At 42.7% G+C, this 21,816-nt stretch overlaps 1 protein-coding gene, 1 long non-coding RNA gene and 1 other non-coding gene across 7 annotated transcripts; 1 reads left to right on the top strand and 2 right to left on the bottom strand.

Annotated features, from left to right (window-relative positions):
* Positions 1-25: 25 nt before the first annotated feature.
* trnar-ccu lies at positions 26-98 on the bottom strand. The gene has a single exon. It is a non-coding gene; the product is annotated as a tRNA-Arg (tRNA).
* Positions 99-6,533: 6,435 nt separating this feature from the next.
* Positions 6,534-10,122, bottom strand: LOC110498904. The gene is made up of 3 exons (XR_002469891.2): positions 9,617-10,122; positions 9,287-9,425; positions 6,534-7,082 (listed from the first exon to the last, which is right to left on the bottom strand). It is a non-coding gene; the product is annotated as an uncharacterized LOC110498904 (long non-coding RNA).
* LOC110498903 (WD repeat domain phosphoinositide-interacting protein 3) lies at positions 10,088-19,899 on the top strand. Of its 5 annotated transcripts, none has more exons than XM_021575599.2 (11): positions 10,088-10,404; positions 12,815-12,889; positions 13,126-13,155; positions 13,751-13,852; positions 14,098-14,185; positions 14,687-14,781; positions 15,144-15,334; positions 15,508-15,593; positions 17,144-17,245; positions 17,594-17,715; positions 19,204-19,899. In XM_021575599.2, the coding sequence occupies exons 1-11, from the start codon at positions 10,293-10,295 to the stop codon at positions 19,308-19,310; spliced, it is 1,110 nt and encodes a 369-aa protein (XP_021431274.2). In that variant the 5' UTR covers positions 10,088-10,292; the 3' UTR covers positions 19,311-19,899. The 5 variants fall into 5 exon arrangements, with proteins under 5 accessions (XP_021431274.2, XP_021431278.1, XP_021431276.1 ...); XM_021575603.2 differs by having other exon boundaries at positions 13,126-13,177; XM_036955702.1 differs by having other exon boundaries at positions 10,267-10,404; positions 13,086-13,155.
* Positions 19,900-21,816: the final 1,917 nt, after the last annotated feature.

Genomic DNA, 21,816 nt, shown 5'->3' with positions numbered 1-21,816 from the left:
ATACGGTTAGTTCGAAAAAGTACATCACCCCAGATGGGACTCGAACCCACAATCCCTGGCTTAGGAGGCCAGTGCCTTATCCATTAGGCCACTGGGGCTCGACAAAGTTGGTGGGAAAATGCGAATATAAATTAAAAGTACAAACTGTTAGCTATTGGTGTTGAATGTACTAACAGAATCCAATTAACGATTTCCATAAAGAATGGAAATTGTAGACTTTTTTCCAAACTGCGTAACAATTTTTATCAAGGAAAACGAGAGTTGGCTAAACCTTTTCAGGTTTGCCCGTGGTAGCAATTTTTCTTAAGTCTCGAAATACACTAAATTACCAAAAGTATGTGGACACCTGCTCGTCGAACATCTCATTCCAAAATCATGAGCATTAATATGGAGTTGGTCCCCCCTTTACTGCTATAACAGCCTCCGCTCTTCTGGGAAGGCTTTCCACCAGATGTTGGGACATTGCTGCAGGGACTTGCTTCCATTCAGCCACGCCTTAGGTAGGACACTGGTGTTGGGTGATAAGGCCTGGCTGGCAGTCAGCAATCTAATTCATCGCAAAGGTGTTTGATTGTGTTGAGGTCAGGGCTCTGTGCAGGCCAGTCAAGTTCTTCCACACTGATCTCAACAAACCATTCCTGTATGGACCTCGCTTTGTGCACGAGGGTATTGTCATGCTGAAACAGGAAAGGGCCTTCCCCAAATTAGAGCCACAAACTTGGAAGCACAGAATCATCTAAAACATAATTGTATGCTGTAGCGTTAAGCTATCGCTTCATTGGAACTAAGGGACCTAGTCCAGGAACAGCCTCAGACGATTATTCTTCCGCTACCAAACGTTACAGTTGGCACTATACATTCGGTCAGGTAGCGTTCTCCAGGCATCGCCACACCCAGATTCGTCTGTCAGACTTCCAGATGGTGAAGCATGATTCATCACTCCAGAGAACGCGTTTCCACTGCTCCAGTCCAATGGCGGCAAGCTTTCACCCCTCCTGCTGACACTTGGCATTGCACATGGTGATCTTAAGCTTGTGTGCGTCTGCTCAGCCATGGAAATCCATTTCATGAAGCTCCCAACTAACGGTTCTTATACTGAGGTTGCTTCCAGAGGCAGTTTGGAACTCGGTAGTAATAGTTGCAACCGAGGATAGATGATTTTTACGCGCTACGGGCTTCAGGTCCTAAACGATATCATAATCTCCATCGATAAAAGACAGTACTGTGCAGCCGTATTCATCGACCTGGCCAAGGCTTTCAACTGTCAATCTCCACATTCTTATCGGCAGACTCAATAGCCTTGGTTTCTCAAATGACTGCCTCGCCTGTTTCACCAACTACTTCTCAGATAGAGTTCAGTCAAATCGGAGGGCCTGTTGTCCGGACCTCTGGCAGTTTCTATGGGGTGCCACAGGGTTCAATTCTCGGTCCGACTCTTTTCTCTGTATATATCTATGATGTTGCTCTTGCTGCTGGTGATTCTCTGATCCACCTCTACGCAGATGACACAATTCTCTATACATCTGGCCCTTCTTTGGACACTGTGTTAACAAACCTCCAAACAAGCTTCAAAATGCCATATAACACTCCTTCTGTGGCCTCCAACTTTTAAATGCTAGTAAAACTAAATGCATGTTCTTCAACCGATTGCTGCCCGTGTAACAGTATAACTTTAGACCGTCCCCTCGCCCATACCCTGGCGCGAACCAGGGACCCTCTGCACACATCAACAACTGACACCCACGAAGCATCGTTACCCATCGCTCCACAAAAGCCGCAGCCCTTGCAGAGCAAGGGGAACTACTACTTCAAGGTCTCAGAGCAAGTGACGTCACCGATTGAAACGCTATTTAGCGCGCACCGCTAACTAAGCTAGCCGTTTCACATCCGTTACACCCGCACCCGCCTGCCTGACTAGCATCACTACTCTGGACGGTTCTGACTTCGAATATGTGGACAACTACAAATACCTAGGTGTCTGGTTACACTGTAAACTCTCCTTCCAGACTCACATTAAGCATCTCCAATCCAAAATTAAATCTAGAATCGGCCTCCTATTTCGCAACAAAGCCTCCTTCATGCTGCCAAACATACCCTCGTAAAACTGACTATCCTACCGATCCTTAACTTCGGCGATGTCATTCACAAAACAGCCTCCAACACTCTACTCAGAAAACTGGATGTAGTCTATCACAGTTCAATCCGCTTTGTTACCAAAGCCCCATTTACTACCCACTACTGCGACTGCTGGCCCTCATTACATCTTCGTCGCCAAACCCACTGGCTCCAGGTCATCTGTAAGTCTTTGCAAAGTAAAGCCCCGTCTTATCTCAGCTCACTGGTCACCATAGCAACACCCACCCATAGCACACGCTCCAGCAGGTATATTTCACTGGTCATCCCCAAAGCCAACACTTCCTTTGGCCGCCTTTCCTTCCAGTTCTCTGCTGCCAATGACTGGATCGAATTGCAAAAATCACTGAAGCTGGAGTCTTATATCTCTCTCTCTAACTTTAAGTATCAGCTTACCGATCACTGTACCTGTACACAGCCAATCTGTAAATGGCACACCCAACTACCTCATCCCCATATTGTTATTTATACTCTTGCTCTTTTGCACCCCAGTATCTCTACTTGCACATCATCATCTGTACATCTCACTCCAGTGTTAATGCTAAATTGTAATTATTTCACCTCTATGGCCTATTTATTGCCTTTACCTCCCTACTCTTCTACATTTGCACACACTGTACATAGATTTTTCTATTGCGTTATTGACTGTATGTTTGTTTATGTGTAACTCTGTGTTGTTGTTTTTGTCACACTGCTTTGCTTTATCTTGGCCAGGTCGCAGTTGTAAATGAGAACTTGTTCTCAACTGGCCTACCTGGTTAAATAATGGTGAAATAAAAATACATTTAAAACATCTTGGTGGTCCTGTTTTGTGGGCTTATGTGGCCTACCACTTCGCGGCTGAGCCGTTGTTGCTCCTAGTCATTTTCACTTCACAATAACAGCACTTACAGTTGACCGAGGTAGATCTAGCAGGGCAGAAATCTGAAGAACTGACTTGTTGGAAAGGTGGCATCCCATGATGGTGCCACATTGAAAGTCACTGAGCTAAGACCATTGTTTATTTTTGGTTATTTATTATTTTTATTATATATATTTTTAACCCCTTTTACTCCCCAATTCCGTGGTATCCAGTTGGTAGTTACAGTCTTGTCTCATCACTGCAACTCCCGTACGGGCTCGGGAGAGGTGAAGGTCGAGGGCCATGTGTCCTCCGAAACACAACCCAGCCGAGCTGCACTGCTTCTTGACACAATGCCCGCTTAACCCAGAAACCAGTGTTGGAGGAAACAACGTACACCTGGCGACCGTGTCAGCGTGCACCCGCCACAGGAGCTGCTAGAGCGCGATGGGACAAGAATATCCCTGCCGGCCTACCTCGGACGACGCTGGGCCAATTGTGTGTCACCTCATGGGTCTCCCGGTCGCAACAGATCAACAGAGCAACAGATCTCGAGTGGTGCAGTGGTTTGTTTGTCTATGGCGATAGCATGGCTGTGTGATCAATTTTATACACCTGTCAGCAACAGGTGTGGCTTAAATAGCCAAATCCACTCATTTGAATGGGTGTCCACATAGTTTCGGCCATGTAGTGTAGCAACCTACATGGTTAGCTAAATGTAATCTAATGAAGCTCAAAGTCTGTCTCTGGTGGATACTAATAATAATGCAGTTATATCTGCCATACACTCGGGTTGCGACTACCATTCCTCTTTTTTCCCAACACTCCTATTTGCCATATTTTCAATTTAAGCTTGCCAGAATGTGTGTGCCCCCAGGCTTGGAGGGAAGCAAAAGCCATTCCTCTACCTAAGAATAGTAAAGCCCCCTTTACTGACTCAAATAGCCAACCAATCAGCCTGTTACCAACCCGTAGTAAACGTTTACAAAAAATTGTGTTTGACCAGATACAATCTTATTTTACAGTAAACAGACTTTCAGCACACTAGGGAAGGACATTTCAACAAGCACAGCACTTCCAGAAATGACTGATGATTGGCTGAGAGAAATTGATTAAAAGATTATGGGGGCTGTTTTATTAGACTTCAGTCCGACTTTTGATGTGTCATGTTATCAATTAAAAGTTTATGGAAAAACTGCACTTTTCCTCAGGAAAAAGTTAATTAAATATTTTACAGCTTTAATGTCATCAATCAAATCAAACTTTATTTATATAGCACATTTCTTACAACAAATGCATTTCATGGTTTTCAAAGTCATGTATGGAAAGGCATGTGGCATTTAACATCCTTCCTCTTAGCAGGTCTCTATAGGTGACCAGGGGATTCTCTCTAACACATGCGAATGCCTCCATGGAGCTCATAAGTGTAGCTACGCAGCCTATTTGGGCGGTTCACAATATCAGCAGTATGGTGGAGGAAGCAAGCTGTGCCGAACACTACAACCCTCTGTCCCTAGAGCCCACAGAGGAGTGGTTAAGGAACCGTCTCTTGGGAAGGTTCAGTGGAATGGCATGACTCCTTGAACCTGAGCCAGAACAACCACTACCTTCCCTGTCATCTCAGTCTGTAACATACATTATTAAAAAACAAGGGCAACTGGGGCATGCAGGCATCCTGTCTGGCATAGCGCTGTGGATGGAGCAGCAGGAGGCTATATGGCAGGCACCAGTTGGACAGCGCACCAACACCAACTGGCACAACATTAGGAGAGGGAGGTTGACTGCTAGCAATTATGGAGCAGTGGTTAGGGCCAAGCTCATTTCTCCCTCGCTGCTAAAAAGGGTCCACATATCAGTCAATGGATGGGGTGTTGTCTGTAAAGTGGGGCACAGATAACGAAGATGCATCAAGGCATTCAAAATGGCTACAGAGATGGATGTACATGAGCCAGGGCTTTGGGTCACTGGGTCTGGGATCCTGGGTGCCTCACCAGATGGTCTGGTTGGCACCACAGCAGTGATGGAAGTCAAGTGTCCCTATGGTGCAAGGGACCTTACCATTGAAGATGCAGTGAAGTCAAAGGATTTCTATATCAAGGAGGGAGGGTATTATTTCCTCTGTGAAGACCATCCTGGCACCAAATCACTAGAAGGGACACCTTCTTCATTGTGTGGACCACCAAAACCTCCATCACCGTCCCAATCCCGTGTGATGACCTTTGACAGACTCATATTGCTTCTCTTGTCAGTACCTATTTTCAGGGAAGCCAATGGTAATGCGCAGTTGCGTCTCCGATGTGTCTGTCTTCACTTGTAGCCTGTGAGAAAGACCCGATCACATGATGGAGAGTGATGTGAGTGAACAGTGATTCAGAGTGACTGGAACGAATTGCAAAAATCGCTGAAATTTGAGACTTTTATTTCCCTCACCAACTTTAGACATCATCTATCTGAGCAGTTAACCGATCACTGCAGTTGTACATAGTCCATCTGTAAATAGCCCACCCAATCTACCTTCCTCATCCCCATACTGTTTTTATTTGATTTCCTTTTCTGCTCTTTTGCACACCAGTATCTCTACTTGCACATCATCTGCTCATTTATCACTCCAGTGTTAATCTGCTAAATTGTAATTATTCGCTCCTATGGCCTATTTATTGCCTACTTCCTCATGCCTTTTGCACACACTGTATATAGACTTTATTTTCTCTACTGTCATTGACTTGTTTGTGTTATTGGCTTGTTTATTGTTTACTCCATGTGTAACTGTGTTGTTGTCTGTGTCACACTGCTTTGCTTTATCTTGGCCAGGTCGCAGTTGCAAATGAGAACTTGTTCTCAACTAGCCTACCTGGTTAAATAAAGGTGAAATAAAAAAATAGAGTGCTCAGCACTCAGGGAGAAGGACACAACGGCCACAGGCCGTAAAAGGCATGGATTTTTTTTAGGGTGCATTTCGGCCACACAGAAGGGCTGCCACCGTGAAATTCTAGGCATTATCAAGTGCTTGTCAAACTGTGAACGACTGATGTAGTGTTCAGCCGGGGCAAAAAAACTAAGCGGAGCTCATGCCTTTCAAGCTACTTTTTTCAAATCATCATTAGAGTCGCATCACGCAGCCTTACAATGTATTAAACATCTAAACATACAGCCCAATGTTGGTAGAGCTACTAAAGTTATATTAATAACTCTAAATTAAGTACAAATAGGAATGCCTATTTCTTTGTTAACCACTCAACACTCCCTCAAATCGTTTGGAGAAAATATCCTTTCAGCTTTGTTCAATTGTATTCTTCATACTATTAAATAATGCCACGGAATTCTAAGCAAATCTTCTCTGCTAAATTAACTAGTGTAGCCCACAGCCATTTGGCATGGCCAGATAAGGACCTAACAACTCTGAGTATGCTACTATGTTCTTCTGAAATAGACTACATTTTCTTCATATGATGTTTCTTTAGACCTGTCTAATATAAATCATGGATTTATTGTGAAGGTGTAGGCTATATTACATGGATTTATTAGACTTTTAAAAAAAAATGTAGATGTTCCAAAGGTCTGCATCTGTGGCTTGTGTAGAAGCCAGGAAATGCTTTAATGTGTTTATGTTAATTAACAGTAAATTACTGTGATGGCCACAGCCCTAGATGCATCTACAAATTCAATATTTTACACAGTATTGTATCATATTTGATGAGTTATTGGCCTGTCCGTCCACAGGGTCAATGTGCTGTAGTCTCTACAACTGAAAGCTCGCGCTCAGATCAGACTGGTACAGGATGTCCATGTACTGGATGGTCTGAAGGATGCACTCCTGTTGGACTGGAAAACAAAGACACATTTGGTCAGTGGTAGGTCTTTTTCAATGCTGTATCATCTTTATCTGGACAGAAAACACATTGTTTATCATAACACAAACACAGCTTGGACAATGTGGCAAGAGGTCCCTCAACACCCAATCCTCATGCCTCATTGTTTGTTCTTGTTTCTCATTCAACAGTCTGGCATTTCCTCTTCTGCAATGGTGGATGAGCTTCCTTTCCTAGTAAAAACATGGCCATTTCTCTTTCCCACCGGAAAATGGCAGCTGCAGACCTGGTCCGCCCACCTGAAAGACAAAAAAAAAAAAAAACTTTACTTTAAGTTGATTCCTAAAATGGTAACATGTACAGTATATTAAAATACAATAACCCACAGACTTGTAGTGACCAAAAGTGTTAAATCAAAATATATTTTGTATTTGAGATTATTCAAAGTAGCAACCCTTTGCCTTGATGACAGCTTTGCACACTCTTGACATTCTCTCAACCAGCTTCACCTGAAATGCTTTTCCAACAGTCTTGAAGGACTTCCCACATATGCTGAGCACTTTCTTGATGTTTTTCCTTCACTCCACGGTCCAACTCATCCCAAACCATCTCAATTGGGTTGAGGTTGGGTGACTGTGGAGGCCATGTCATCTGATGCAGCAATCACTCTCCTTGGTCAAATAGCCCTTACACAGCCTGGAGGTGTGTTGGCTCATTTTCCTGTTGAAAAGCAAATGATAGTCCAACTAAGCGCAAACCAGGTGGGATGGCGTATCACTGCAGAATGCTGTGGTAGCCATGCTGGTTAAGTGTGCCTTGAATTCTAAATAAATCACAGACAGTGTCACCTTCAAAGCACCCCCATACATCACACCTCCTCCTCCATGCTTCACGGTGGGAACCACACATGCAGAGATCATCCGTTCACCTACTCTGTCTAGACACGGCGGTTGGAACCAAAAATCAAAAATGTGGACTCATCAGACCAAAGGACAGATTTCCACCGGTCTAATGTCCATTGCTCGTGTTTCTTGGCCCAAGCAAGTCTCTTCTTCTATTGTTGTCCTTTACTAGTGGTTTCTTTGCCGCAATTCAGTCTCCTCTGAACAGTTGATGTTGTAATGTGTCAGTTACTTGAACTCTGTGAAGCATTTACTTTGGGCTGCAATTTCTGAGGCTTGTAACTCTAATAAATGTTATCCTCTGCAGCAAAGTTAACTCTGGGTCTTCCTTTCCTCTGGCGGTCCTCATGAGAGCCAGTTTTATCATAGCGATTGATGATTTTTGCGACTGCATTTGAAGAAACTTGCTAAATTCTTGAAATTCTCTGGATTGACTGATCTTCATGTTTTAAAGTAATGATGGACTGTCGTTTCTCTTCGCGCCATAATATGGGATTGGTCTTTTACCATATAGGGCTCTCTTCTGTATACCACCCCTACCTTGTCACAACAAATGATTGGCTCAAACACATTAAGAAGGAATGAAATTCCACAAATTAACAAGGCACACCTGTTATTTGAAATGCCTTCCAGGTGACTACCTCATGAAGCTAGTTGAGAGAATGCAAAGCTGTCATCAAGGCAAAGGGTGGCTACTTTGAAGAATCTAAAATATGTTTAACACTTTTTTGATTACTACATGATTCCATGTGTTATTTCATAGTTTTGATGTCTTCACTATTATTAAGCAATTTAGAAAATAGTAAAAAATAAAGAAAAACCCTTGAATGAGTAGGTGTGTCCAAACGTTTGACTGGCACTGTATACTACTGTATATATCCTTTCTGATTCTGATTCTCAAGAGGAAAGTTAAAACCCTCCGCCGTGAGGTCACTGAGAAGGACCAACATTGATAAGGGAGGTTGTCTGAAAGGGACTGTCATGCAGGGATGGAACATAAGCATTTTGGGCACTGTCCAGCAGACCAAGATTTAAACTAGCCCGGGTAACATTCAAGTCCTAAATCTGTGGCATGTGAAAATGTCACTGCTATGTCAGCCTAGTTTGGCAGATTGTCTACTAGCCCAGTGTGAAAAGTACTGAACTCGGGCTAGCTTAATCCATCCCTGCTGACATGTAAAACTGACTTCACAGGTCATTTGATTAGTCATGCACAACAGATGCACTCGTGGAACAAAACCATTTGTTTTCTATGTCAAAATATTGAGCACACAAGTGCTTTGTGAGCTAGCTAGCCAGCTAGTTAACCTTCGCTCACTGTTCGTGTGGTCAGACTTTTCCCCAGACCCCACATGCTAGCTAGTGAATATTTAACATTAGCGAGTTAGCGCTAATCACTAACGTTAGGCACATTCGTCAAAATTAAAAAAAGGTCATTATGCTAGCATATGCTGATTTTCTTTTTACTTGTAAGGATGGTAACGTGTGTTGTACACGTAACTAGTCGGGGGATATCTAGACCATTTTCAAAAGCATCTAGTTAACCACAGATCTTTGACCTAACCAAAATAGCTTGTCAGCAGCTAGCAAACAGGGGTTACCTTCTCCCACAGCTCCAGCAAAGCCTCTCGCTTACATTGGTTGGTAAACAATAAAATGCATGTGTACTTATCGGAGTTGTGGTTACAATCCGGTACATAGCACAGAACCATTCTTGCTTCTGATCGAAGGAGAGGTTAGCTGCAAAGGTAATTTTAAAAAGTTATAGTAATTTTAAAAAGGCTACGGTAGCTAGCTAGGTAATTTGAAAAATGCTAAACAAGAATACACATGAGAAATCCACAATATCAATAATTTACATGAGAAACTATAAAGGCTATAATATCGACTCCTAGGTTACTTGCATGGAGAAATGTGGAGGATTTTCCCACCTTGTCAAAGCTTGCGACAGGATGGATGTGTAGTACTTTCCGTTTGATAGCCACATTAGCATTTCATTTTTGCGGGTAATTACAGGCAAATATATTGATAAGTTACCTTGTCCAGGAGAGATTTGCGCAGTTATCAAAACGTCACGCCAGGGTAAACCTACACAAAACACTGTCCTTATTTTAAGTGTTTCTAAAATCCCCTATGGGAAAAAATGAATGGTGGAAAAACGATTGAAACCATTTTCCTGTTTGACCGCTAGATTTTATGGGAATTATGACACCTTCACTGTGTCTCTATTACACACTTTAATCTTATTCCATGGATCCCTTGGCCAAAAGTAGTTTAATCTGTTGTTAGTATTATTCATTTAAAAAAATGAAATGTAAAACATATTTTGAGATTTGACCGCGGACCCCATGCAGTACCTCCACGGACCTCTCCCAACTTTTAGAACCTCTGAAAGCTGACTGCTATCGCAGTGTCTATGGGAGTGCCATCCCCTTAAGCAGACAATGCTAAAAGGCCTGATTGAACTATCTTCATTTATCGACCATATTTGATGAAACTCCCACTCGATCACTCGGTGCTCTTTTGACCGTCCTGGATGAACCAAGAGCTGTGTTGTTTTTCCTAACTGGCTCTGGCACAGGAGAAATGGTAGCTAGCTAGCATTCTATGAAAATTTGTCTAACGCACGACTGTGATTATCTGATCGAAATAATGAATTTACTACCATCAAACGCACATGGGAACGGACTACTGTACGCGGGATTCAACCAGGATCATGGTGAGAAATTGTTTCTTTATCGAAATCTTCTTTGGTTGCCAGTTCTGTCGTCGATGCCATGCTAACGACGTTTTGAGGCCGGGCTGTAATGCTGCATTCATAACCAAGTGGGAAGGTGGTAATTACTAGTTGTGACGTCGTAAAGCAAGCTAGATCTACTTTAAAACATTGTTTAACCTTGATTTAACTAGGCAAGTCAGTTAAGAACAAATGATTATTTACAATGACGCTCAACCCCGGCCAAATCCTAACGTCACTGGGCCAATTGTGCGCCGCCCTATGGGACTCTGAATCACGGCCGGTTGTGATACAGAATGGAATCGAACCAGGGTCTGTAGTGATGCCTCTAGCACTAATATGCGCCATTCAGTGTTTCCTAAAGCTAACTAATTTCAGTTAACTTCACATTCCAGCTCAGGATTCATCCATACTACGACAGTGGATATTGCACCTCCGCCTGCCGCTAACTCTAGCAGGCTTGTAACTGCCTGTACATGTCGCACATGGCTAGTCGAATGTCGAACTCTTCATTGAGACAATGCTAAAATTGAAATTATTGGGTGAGTCAGTGCCACATTTTCATTTGTGCCTAAATACAAATTAAAGAAAAGTTATCTTGCAAGTTCAGCAGGCTATGGTGTGAAATAGGCATTTAGAAGCACTGTCTTTATTTTATTACTTATCGCTAGTGCCATCTTTGTATTTATAATGATCCCCATTAGTTGCTGCCAAGGCAAAAACTATATTTAATGATGATGCGATCTTTGCAAGAGGGAGGGAATCTGATTGAATTGCTCCTCAACTCGCAGCTCAGTCATTTCATTCAGTGCAATTGGAGTGAGCAGTGAGTTAGCCTGCCCTGGAGCAGGTTTGTTTACCTGGCTAAAAGGTGAGCCACTTTTGTATGGCCGGTTATCCCGAGTTGACCAAAGTTACCTCGCCAGCTCCTCAAACCTGCTTCCTGGATAACACTCTGTTGGATGCATTCACGTGCTTTGACTCGTTAATAAACTCAGATTTGCTAATTGCCAACAATCTGTGTCAACCATAAACTAAAAGGACAGCTGTCATGCTTGTAAACTTATTATATGTTCAAAAACGTATTAATATATTGCTTTTTATAAATAATGTTTTATTTAACCTGCCAAAAATGCTGTTCTCAAGGTAATTTCTCCGCTAGATAAAGGTCAGCATGTGGAGCTCAGCGATGATAGATGAGTTTCCCACTAGTAGGAGGGACAATTTGGGATGTCAGTCGTATGTGGTAAATACCACCTTCCCACTTGGTTATGAACGCAGCATTACATCCAGCCTAAGCTAGTTAGTTATGTCTAGCTAACGTTAGCATTATTCAGTTGTTGTGAAATACAAGTGATTGGATTGTCATTTGAGCAAACTAAATGGTATTACATGAAACTCAGATCTTTAATCATATTAAGAGCTAAATATCATGGATATGTTGGGCTCTCACGTTTTAGATTTTAATAATACGCTAGCATCAGCTAACAACGTAACGTTAGCTGGCCGGAAATACAGCTGTGGGGGGTTCTACTGTTCCACAAGATAGCGCTAATGTTGTGGCTAACGTCAAATAAACAAATATTCATTTACAGTCAACAGTAGCTATACGCTTGCAGGGTTGTAACATTTTATCATTTTTATCTCTGTCGTTAGCTAGCTAGCTATTGTAGCTACATATTTAACGTTATATGGAACAAATCATGGTTATAACAAATATAGAACTGCCCCCTTTATCTGTGGTTAGAACTTTAGTTTGACAACTGCTAAGATACTACTAAATAGTTTACTGTACATCAAAAGCTAGCTCAAGCTGTGAGTATGATGATCCAGTGTTTAGTTAGTGAGTGTAGCCCTAGAATTGGCAGGGGAAAGACTAATTATGTTTTACACATCAAACTTGGTCAAGTGCACAATATACCTTCCTTTTAAAACTCATAACATATGCAGAATCAGATAGTACAATTTCATATCAGTCTAGGCAGACAGACATGTGACAGGTACAAGCTTGGTACCAGTGTGTGTGGGTCGGGTGTAGGAGTGGGTGGGGTGGCCCTAGTCAGCTTTTCTTCCCTGAGCAGTGAATGAATGGGTCTCCCTCCAAACAAAGCAATGACTGTTAGCTAATATTCCAACACTGCTCAATGATCACTGTGTGCTCATTCCTCGCAGGCAACTTCAGGTTACCGGAGTCGTAGGACATGCTCCAAATCTGATAGGAAAGAGAGAGAACCTGACTGGAAGCATAGACTGTCCATAGTTTATCTCCCTCATAATCATGATGTCTTTGAAGTTGGATAAATATTGTGGTTATTCATTCACTGTGAATTTGGACCTAGCTTTGATCAGGGTTGCTTTAACCATTGGTATTGTCTGTCGGTGCTCCTTCCAGGATGCTTTGCTTGCGGAATGGAGAATGGGTTTAGAGTGTACAACACAGATCCACTCAAAGAGAAAGAAAAACAAGGTAAATATATGTAAAGAAATAATGACTGTACTGCAAATATGAAACATACAATCATAATTAGAAGTGTATCAAACATATCCTTTCTGATAATCATGATTCATTCATCATAATGTGCCTGTTTCCACGGTTTACTGTTAATCAAAAGTTCTTGTGTAGCCATTTTGTTGATATGTAAATAAACTCAATGGGTCACTAGCATTGCTTGCAGTAAATCGAGGCCATTCTGCTGCACACAGGGGCACAGCATTGTGACAGCGAGAGCCAAGGTACTTCCTTCCCGCTCCTGATGTGTGTGAGATGAGATGGATCTGTCTGTCTGTGGCTGGGTTGGTGCTCTGGTTGGATGAGGAAGGCTAAATGAGGAAGTTAATCATTCCGCCACTGAGCCCTGCACATGTGACTCCTCACATGACCTGGTCCAAAGTCATAATAGGAAATGGCTTACTGTACTGTAGGGAAAGGATTAGCCTATAGTATAGGCCAGGGATGGCCTAACCTGGTTCTGGAGGGTTGCTGCAGGGTGTGCAGGCTTTTGTTGATATGGGTCTAAATAACACCAGCACTACAGTAATTTTTATTACAGTGATGCCTCATGCATGCTGTAAAGGTTTGCTATAATATGCAGATGGAGTGAAGAGTTGTTTGCTATTTAGTAAAACTTTGAGATATTAAAACTATTTAAATTCTCCTTGTCAGGGACGGATCTCTCTAGTCACATTTTATAGATCTTATTGGAATAATGGTTTGGATAATTGCGGTGTTTTTTTAGGCGACACCCTTGATTCTCATTGGCTCAGTTTATTCGCCACCCGCCAGATTGACAGCTTAATGGCCAATGAGGTGATTATATGTGTCTTCCAGAGTTCATGGAGGGCGGGGTCGGGCATGTGGAGATGCTGTTCAGGTGTAACTACCTAGCGCTGGTTGGAGGAGGAAAAAAGCCCAAATACCCACCTAACAAAGGTATGGTGGTTACTGTGTGTGTGGTTCTTGTGTTGAACTTTCCGTCACATATGTAATATGAGCATTATGAAATAATATATTTTGGAACCCCCAAAATGATCTCCCAGTGGTAGACTTTTTCCATCACAGTGACCTTTTATCTAGTTATTTCCTTACATTGGTCTGGCACTAGAGACAAACGTCATCGTGTCATGTTGGTCTTGTCGGTTGTAATTCCCACCATGTCCTCTGATGTTTTCCTCCAGTGATGATCTGGGATGACCTGAAGAAAAAGACGGTTATAGAAATCGAGTTCTCCACGGAGGTCAAAGCAGTGAAGCTTCGAAGGGACAGGTAGGAACACTCCCCACCCTGTTTCTTCCCTTAAATGTGTCTCTATTAGCAGTGTTGCGTGCCAGTACAAATGAAGTAAGAAGTTAGTACCACTTTAACTCCCTCTTTGAGCATTTTACCGACCAACCAGGAATGCAATCTTTGTGTTTCACACTGCCGGGATTGATTTCATCATCAATGGCTGCTCCTTCAGGAGGAATTTGACACAATGACACAGCAATCTGGTTGGAAGTATTGTAGTGCACTGTATAGGGAACAGTGGTGTAAAGTACTTAAGTAAAAAAATACTTAAAAGTACTACTTATGTGGTTTATGACTGTTAAGATGTTCACCTTTTTAGGTAACATTAAAGGGAATGTCAGAAGGTAATATGTTGGTGTCAGGAGTAGTGAAATGTTTTCTCACCAATGTTTCCCCATTAGATTGCTGTATGCTAGTGGGCCAGATCTCTCCCTTTTCTCAGTCTTGAGCCTAATGTCTGCATCTCTCTGATGTCCTCAGGATCGTGGTGGTCCTGGACTCTATGATCAAAGTGTTCACGTTCACCCACAACCCTCATCAGCTGCATGTGTTTGAGACCTGCTATAATCCCAAAGGTCAGTACTACTACACAGACAGTCCAGCTACTGTCTACTGCAGCTCTCAGATTCCTAACCAGCCTGCCAGATGCATTAGACACGCCCATCATTTAAGTAAACAAACCATTTTCACAAGAATATTAAATGGCTGTAATGTATCCTAGCTTCTCTCTCTCGCTCTCTCTCTGCTAAATATATTGGACACACTCATAATTGATGTAAACACACAACCCTCACAAGAGTGTTACATGGTTGTAATGTGTAGCCATTGACACATTCTCTCTTTTGCTCTTCTCCTTTCCTCTCTCTCTTTTGCTCTCTCTGTCTCTCTCTTTCTCTCTTCATGACTATATCCATAACTCCTCTCCCTCCTCCCCCAGGTCTGTGTGTGCTCTGTCCCAACAGTAACAACTCTCTGCTGGCGTTCCCGGGGACCCACTCTGGGCACGTGCAGATCGTAGACCTTGCCAACACAGAGAAGCCTCCAGTGGATATCCCCGCCCACGAGGGGGCGCTGTGTTGCATCGCCCTCAACCTGCAGGGAACCAGGATAGCCACTGCCTCCGAGAAAGTATTACAACCCCTTTAGAACTACTCATTGGCTTAACCCTTTTAACACTACTCCTGGGCCTAGACAGTGCCTTAGGATTTTTATATCTAGCATTGGTTGTCCTTGTTGCTTGAAGACTAGGGGTGACCAACTCCCAACGCTGTGTCTCTGTGCCTTTGTTTATTTCTCTCCAGGGGACCCTGATCAGAATATTTGACACCATGGCAGGCCACCTGATTCAGGAGTTGAGGCGAGGGTCACAGGCTGCTAACATCTACTGGTGAGAACAACCGACCTGGGCCTTTTCTTCATCTGAAGTTAGATGTGAGAAATGCTCTAAAGCCGGGTGGACACTACACAACTTTCTAAATCCTGACATTAAACAACCCTCTTTCCTTCAGTTTGTTTTTGTGTTGCCAACATAGTGGTGGGCACACTAAACCATGTGGCTTGGTCTTGAGGTTTTCTCGCTAACCGCGCTGTCTCGCGAAAACAATGATGTGGTTAGATTTAACGTAGCTACGAGCTGTGGCTCAAAGCAGCCTCAAAAACGTTCAGTCAGACATTCACGCTCGCCATACAGAGTTGAAATATCTAGCTAACCTTTTGAATTGAATAACATTGCTTGTGAACTTCAGAGCTGCAACGATTTGACACTTTGGCTTTTATTAAAGGCGAGTACAAATGCGTACTAGTAGTAGTCATCGTTCTGCTTGAGAGTACACATTCTGGGTGATGCAAAACAACGTCATCACCTCACTGGCTTCTTCTCTGGTGAGCACTCATTGGCTATTGCTGATCACCGCTCTCAAAACGTGTTGTTGCACATCTCACACTACAAGAGCATTGGAGATTTTGTGCAGATAAAATCAAACATCTGCCCACCGCCCAATGCATCTGCCCAACGCATTACTGGGGGCAAACTACCTGCCCTCCAGGACACCTACAGCACCTGATGTCACAGGAAGGCCAAAAAGATCATCAAGGACATCAACCACCCGAGCCACTGCCTGTTCACCCCGCTATCATCCAGAAGGCGAGGTCAGTACAGGTGCATCAAAGCTGGGACCGAGAGACTGAAAAATGGCTTCTATTTCAAGGCCATCAGACTGTTAACAGCCATCACTAGCACATTAGAGGCTGCTGCCTATAGAAATCACTGGCCACCACTGGCATTACTCATCTCGTATGTATATACTGTATTTTATACTATTCTACGGTATCTTAGTCACTTAATAATGTTTACATATACTGCATTCTCATATGTATATACTGTATTCTATACTATTCTACTGTATCTTAGTCCATTCCACTCTGACATCGCTCGTCCATATGTATATGGTCTTAATTCATTCCTACTTAGAGTTGTGTGTATTGGGTACATGTTGTGTAGTTTGTTAGATATTACTGCACTGTCGGAGCTAGAAGCACAAGCAATTCGCTACACCCGCAATAACATCTGCTAACCACGTGTAAGATTTGATTTGACATGTTTGAAAATATGAGGACGTCTGAAACTGTTCAAAGACGAGGTCGGTGGCCCTCCGATTGAGTCTTTGACCCGCTCACATTAAACAAGCATTGATGGAGGTCGCACGCCCCGACTAGGCAACGACATGGGGATTTTGTCTCCGATCTCAAACTTGTCTGGGACAGCTAAATCGTGTAGTGTACACCTGGCTTAATGTTTACATTTGAGTCATTTAGCAGACGCTCTGCTCCAGAGTGATTTACAGTTACTGTACCTGTCTTAAGGTTGCTAGGTACGATAACTACATTAAGTAAGTTGCTTGTTATAGTCCTGTTTGGTAACTTATTTCCCCTCCCCAGCATCAATTTCAACCAGGATGCGTCCCTCATCTGTGTGTCTAGTGACCACGGTACAGTCCACATATTCGCTGCAGAGGACCCCAAGAGGAACAAACAGTCCAGGTTGGTCTGAGACAAACATTTAACCTTTCCCTGCACTGTCAACTTGATCTCTTAACCAAAGTCCAAATTCTGCAACATTGATTAAAAGTGTATGTAGTGCCTTGTTGCACATGTGGTCAGAGATGAGTGGCAGTGGTGATGAAACTCTTTTTGAGAGAGGTGTCTTATTGACTGTTCAAGGATAAACACCCTGTTCTTTTGGAGGAATAACTTAAAAGTGAGCACATTGTTTTTCAATGTTAATCTTTAAACCAGCCACCATTCCAAACCCATTCTCCAATCCTTACCAGTGCTTCCTGTAATTCCAAACCCATCCCGGAATCATTTGTTGTTTCCTTTTATTCTTAGCCTAGCCTCGGCCAGTTTCCTTCCTAAGTACTTCAGCTCCAAGTGGAGCTTCTCCAAGTTCCAGGTTCCATCAAACTCGCCGTGTGTGTGTTCCTTCGGAACAGAACCCAACTCTGTCATAGGTGAGTAATGCGTGTGTGTGTGTGAGGTAGTATCTCTCTCTGAGTACTTGTTTGTGTTGGCAGACCTCTGGAACAGAGCCCAGTGCAGTCATGAGCTATACATACTCCAGCTACTTCCTGCCCAGTGTTTATAGAAGGATTCAGAGTGACATTTCTTCCATATTGACACATACAGTAACAGTCAAAGGTTTGGACACACCTACTCATTCCAGGGTTTTGCTTGATTTTGACTATTTTCTACATTGTAGAATAGTAGTGAAGACATCAAAACTATGAAATAACATAGTAACCAAACAAAAGTGTTAAAACAAATCAAAATATTTTTTACATTTGAGATTCTTCAAAGTAGCCACCCTTTGCCTTGACAGTTTTGCACACTCTTTGCATTTTCAGAGTTACCTCTGCTGCAGAGGATGAGTTCATTAGAGTTAACTGCACCTCAGATTGCAGCTCAAATAAATGCTTCACAGAGTTCAAGTAACAGACACATCAACAGTTCAGAGGAGACTGCGTGAATCAGGCCTTCATGGTCGAATTGCTGCAAAGAAACCACTACTAAAGGACAGCAAAAATAAGAAGAGACTTGCTTGGGCCAAGAAACACGAGCAATGGACATTAGACCAGTGGAAATCTGTCCTGGTCTGATGAGTCCAAATTTTAGATTTTTGGTTCCAACTGCCGTGTCTTTTGTGAGATGCAGAGTAGGTGAATAGATGATCTCTGCATGTGTGGTTCCCACCATGAATAATGGAGGAGGTGTGACGGTGCTTTGCTGGTGACACTGTCAGTGATTTATTTAGAATTCAAGGCACACTTAACCAGCATGGCTACCATCCCATCTGGTTTGCGCTTAGTGGGGCTTTCAACTGTTTTTCGACAGGACAATGACCCAACACACCTCCAGGCTGTGTACGGGCTATTTGACTAAGAAGGAGAGTGATGGAGTGCTGCATCAAATGACCTGGCCTCCACAATCATCTAACCTCAACCCAATTGAGATGGTTTAGGATGAGTTGGACCGCAGAGTGAAGGAAAAGCAGCCAACAAGTGCTCCGCATATGTGGGAACTCCTGTTGGAAGACCGTTGGAAAAGCATTCCAGGTGAAGCTGGTTGAGAGAATGCCAAGACTGTGCAAAGCTGTCATCAGGGCAAAGAAAGGGTGGCTATTTTGAAGTATCGAAAATATATTTTTTGGTTTTTACACGATTCACTATGTGTTAATTCATAGTTTTGACATCTTCACTATTATTCTACAATGTAGAAAATAGTAAAAAAGGAAGAAAAGCTTTTGAATGAGTAAGTGTGTCCAAACTTGACTGGTACTGTATATTATTGTTGACTTGACACCACTTATTTGATTGTTTTATTGTTGACACCATTGACTCATTTTACTGTGTTAAATTTATGGATACTTTTCTATAAAAAAAGTTTTATTTGAGAATATAGCTGATGTATGGTCTCTTATTGGGACCTCTCTCTCTCCTCAGCCATTTGTGCTGATGGCAGCTACTACAAGTTCCTGTTCAATCAGAAGGGGGAGTGTTCCCGAGACGTCTACGCACAGTTCCTGGAGATGACAGACGAGAAGATCTGACCTTTCACCCTACCACCTCCTGCAAACGGACAGACGTGTACATGGCGGATGGGTTTATTTTCTGGAGCAGGAGGACGAGGGGGATGGACAGAAGGAGGAGATGATGTTTCTGCTCACCCACTGCTGATGAACTCTACATGAAGCGTCAGAGGGAAGGTGAGAGAGACACCATCTCGGAAACAACAGAGGAATGAAAGATGGGCCGAGAGCCCTCTGACAACCTACTTAAAGACTCCCTGTACAACTAGACAACTACAGAAAGACAGGGGGACGAGAACACTCTAAAGGACGTCACCTGGGCCTCCTTGTCCTGCTAGTCCGGGGACGAACGAGGGAGACTTGCTTTTTAAAGATGTCTTCCGTGAAATGTACGATGATCGGGCGGTTATTTTTTAAAGGTGTATAGCGTTGATTCTAATAGGTAGATGCATAGAAAACAAATCTTGTCAACTAACACCGCCTAATCTAACTATAGGGAGTGCCTCTGAGCTGAATCGAGTGGAGTGTGTGTATATACTCGCATACATACAGTGCATTCAGAAAGTTCAGACCCCTTCACTTTCTATATTTTGTTACGTTACAGCCTTATTCTAAAATTAAATAATTTTTTCCCATATTATAATCTACACACAATACCCCATAATGACAAAGCGAAAACAGGTTTTTAGAAATACCTTATTTACATAAGTATTCAGACCCTTTGCTATGAGACTCAATTGAGCTCAGGTGCATGCTGGTTCCATTGATCATCCTTGAGCTGTTTCTACAACTTGATTGGAGTCCACCTGTGGTAAATTCAAATGATTTGGAAAGGCACACACCTGTTTTATATATTGTCCCACAGTTGACAGTGCATGTCAGCAAAAACCAAGCCATGAGGTCGATGGAATTGTTTGTAGAGCTCTGAGACAGGATTGTGTCTGTGATGACACCAAGATTGAACTCTTTGGTCTGAATGGCAAGTGTCACATCTGGATAAAACCAGGCACCATCTCTATGGTGAAGCATGGTGGTGACTGCATCATGCTGTGGGGATGTTTTTCAGTGGCAGGGACAGGGAGACTAGTCAGGATCGAAGGAAAGATGAACGGAGCAAAGTACAGAGCTCCTTGATGAAAACCTGCTCCAGAGCGCTCAAGACCTCAGACTGGGGAGAAGGTTCACCTTCCAACAGGACAATGACCCTAAGCACACAGACAAGACAACACAGAATTGGCTTCGGGACAAGTCTCAATGTCCTTGAGTGGCCCAGCCAGAGCCAGAGCCTGACTTGAACCTGATCGAACATCTCTGGAGAGACCTGAAAATAGCTGTGCAGCGACACTCCCCATCCAACCTGACAGAGCTTGAGGATCTGCTGAGAAGAATGGGAGAAACTCCCCAAATACATGTGTGCCAAGCTTATAGTCATACTCATGAAGACTCGAGGCTGTAATCGCTGCCAACAAAGTACTGAGTAAAGGGTCTGAATACTTATGTAAATTTGCAGAATGTGTGTAGATTGAGGGGGAATGATTTAATTCATTTTAGAATAAAGCTGTAACATTAAAAATGTGGATTAAGTCAAGGGGTCTGAATAGTTTTCAAATGCACTGTGTATATATACAAATTGCATGGGTGGGATTTCACAAGGTAAGGCCATTGAGTTGGTCAGATAACTTTGAAAGAAATATTTATTTCAATCATCGTACAGTTGAAGAATTTAGTATTTTGATATGAACTTGATATTAAAAGGCTGAGTATTTTACAGTGGTTATCTGGTTAACCTCAGTGATTCCTCTTGGTGAAACACCACCCTGGTAGAGCTAGGTTTAGCTTTTACTCACTGTATAAACACAATGAATACGCCAGACTGAACATATGTAACTTACAGCATAAACTGTACAGAATTAGAAGACATTTTCTGATTAACAAGTGTTATTGTTTCACTCTTCCTGCCATTTTCATGTCGCTGTGTGTGTATGTATGTGCAATATTCTTTACAGTATGAGTGTACATGAGGTGAATTAGTACCTATAAGCCGACCCAAAAACACTGATTTTGGGCTAGATTCAATCCGAATGCCCCTATTCGGCTATGTACCTTTTTAAAAGCAAGATTTCCGTGTTCGCAGAGACTGCATTCATGGTAAACGCTGCATATGTCGGCTCAAATCGGAAATGAATGTCAATCACGCTATAATGCAGCTCTTCCGTGGTCCGGATTGAATCTAGGCCCAAGTACTTTGATTAGGATGAAAACTCAATGTAAAGCTCAAACTCAGAAACTTTATCAGTCTCCGGATGAGAATTTGAATAATGTACATCTTCTTAACGAAGTCTCACAGACAAGCTTAATTCGTTCAGGTTTATCATACAACCGTTTCCCCAGAGCCAAGCCTTCAAGTCATTGTGTGAACTGATGAACTGTTCTGCCATGATCACAGTGAATAGAAAATACAGTTTCCACCCCCTGTGCTTACATTAAAAAAAAAAAATTAAGGGATTGATTCAATCAGATCCGCTTT

The sequence above is a fragment of the Oncorhynchus mykiss genome, chromosome 20, assembly GCF_013265735.2.
Source record: "Oncorhynchus mykiss isolate Arlee chromosome 20, USDA_OmykA_1.1, whole genome shotgun sequence".
Classification (NCBI taxonomy): domain Eukaryota; kingdom Metazoa; phylum Chordata; class Actinopteri; order Salmoniformes; family Salmonidae; genus Oncorhynchus; species Oncorhynchus mykiss.
The sequence above is the reverse complement of the archived record's forward strand: the minus strand, read 5'-3'. Positions and strand labels throughout refer to the sequence as shown.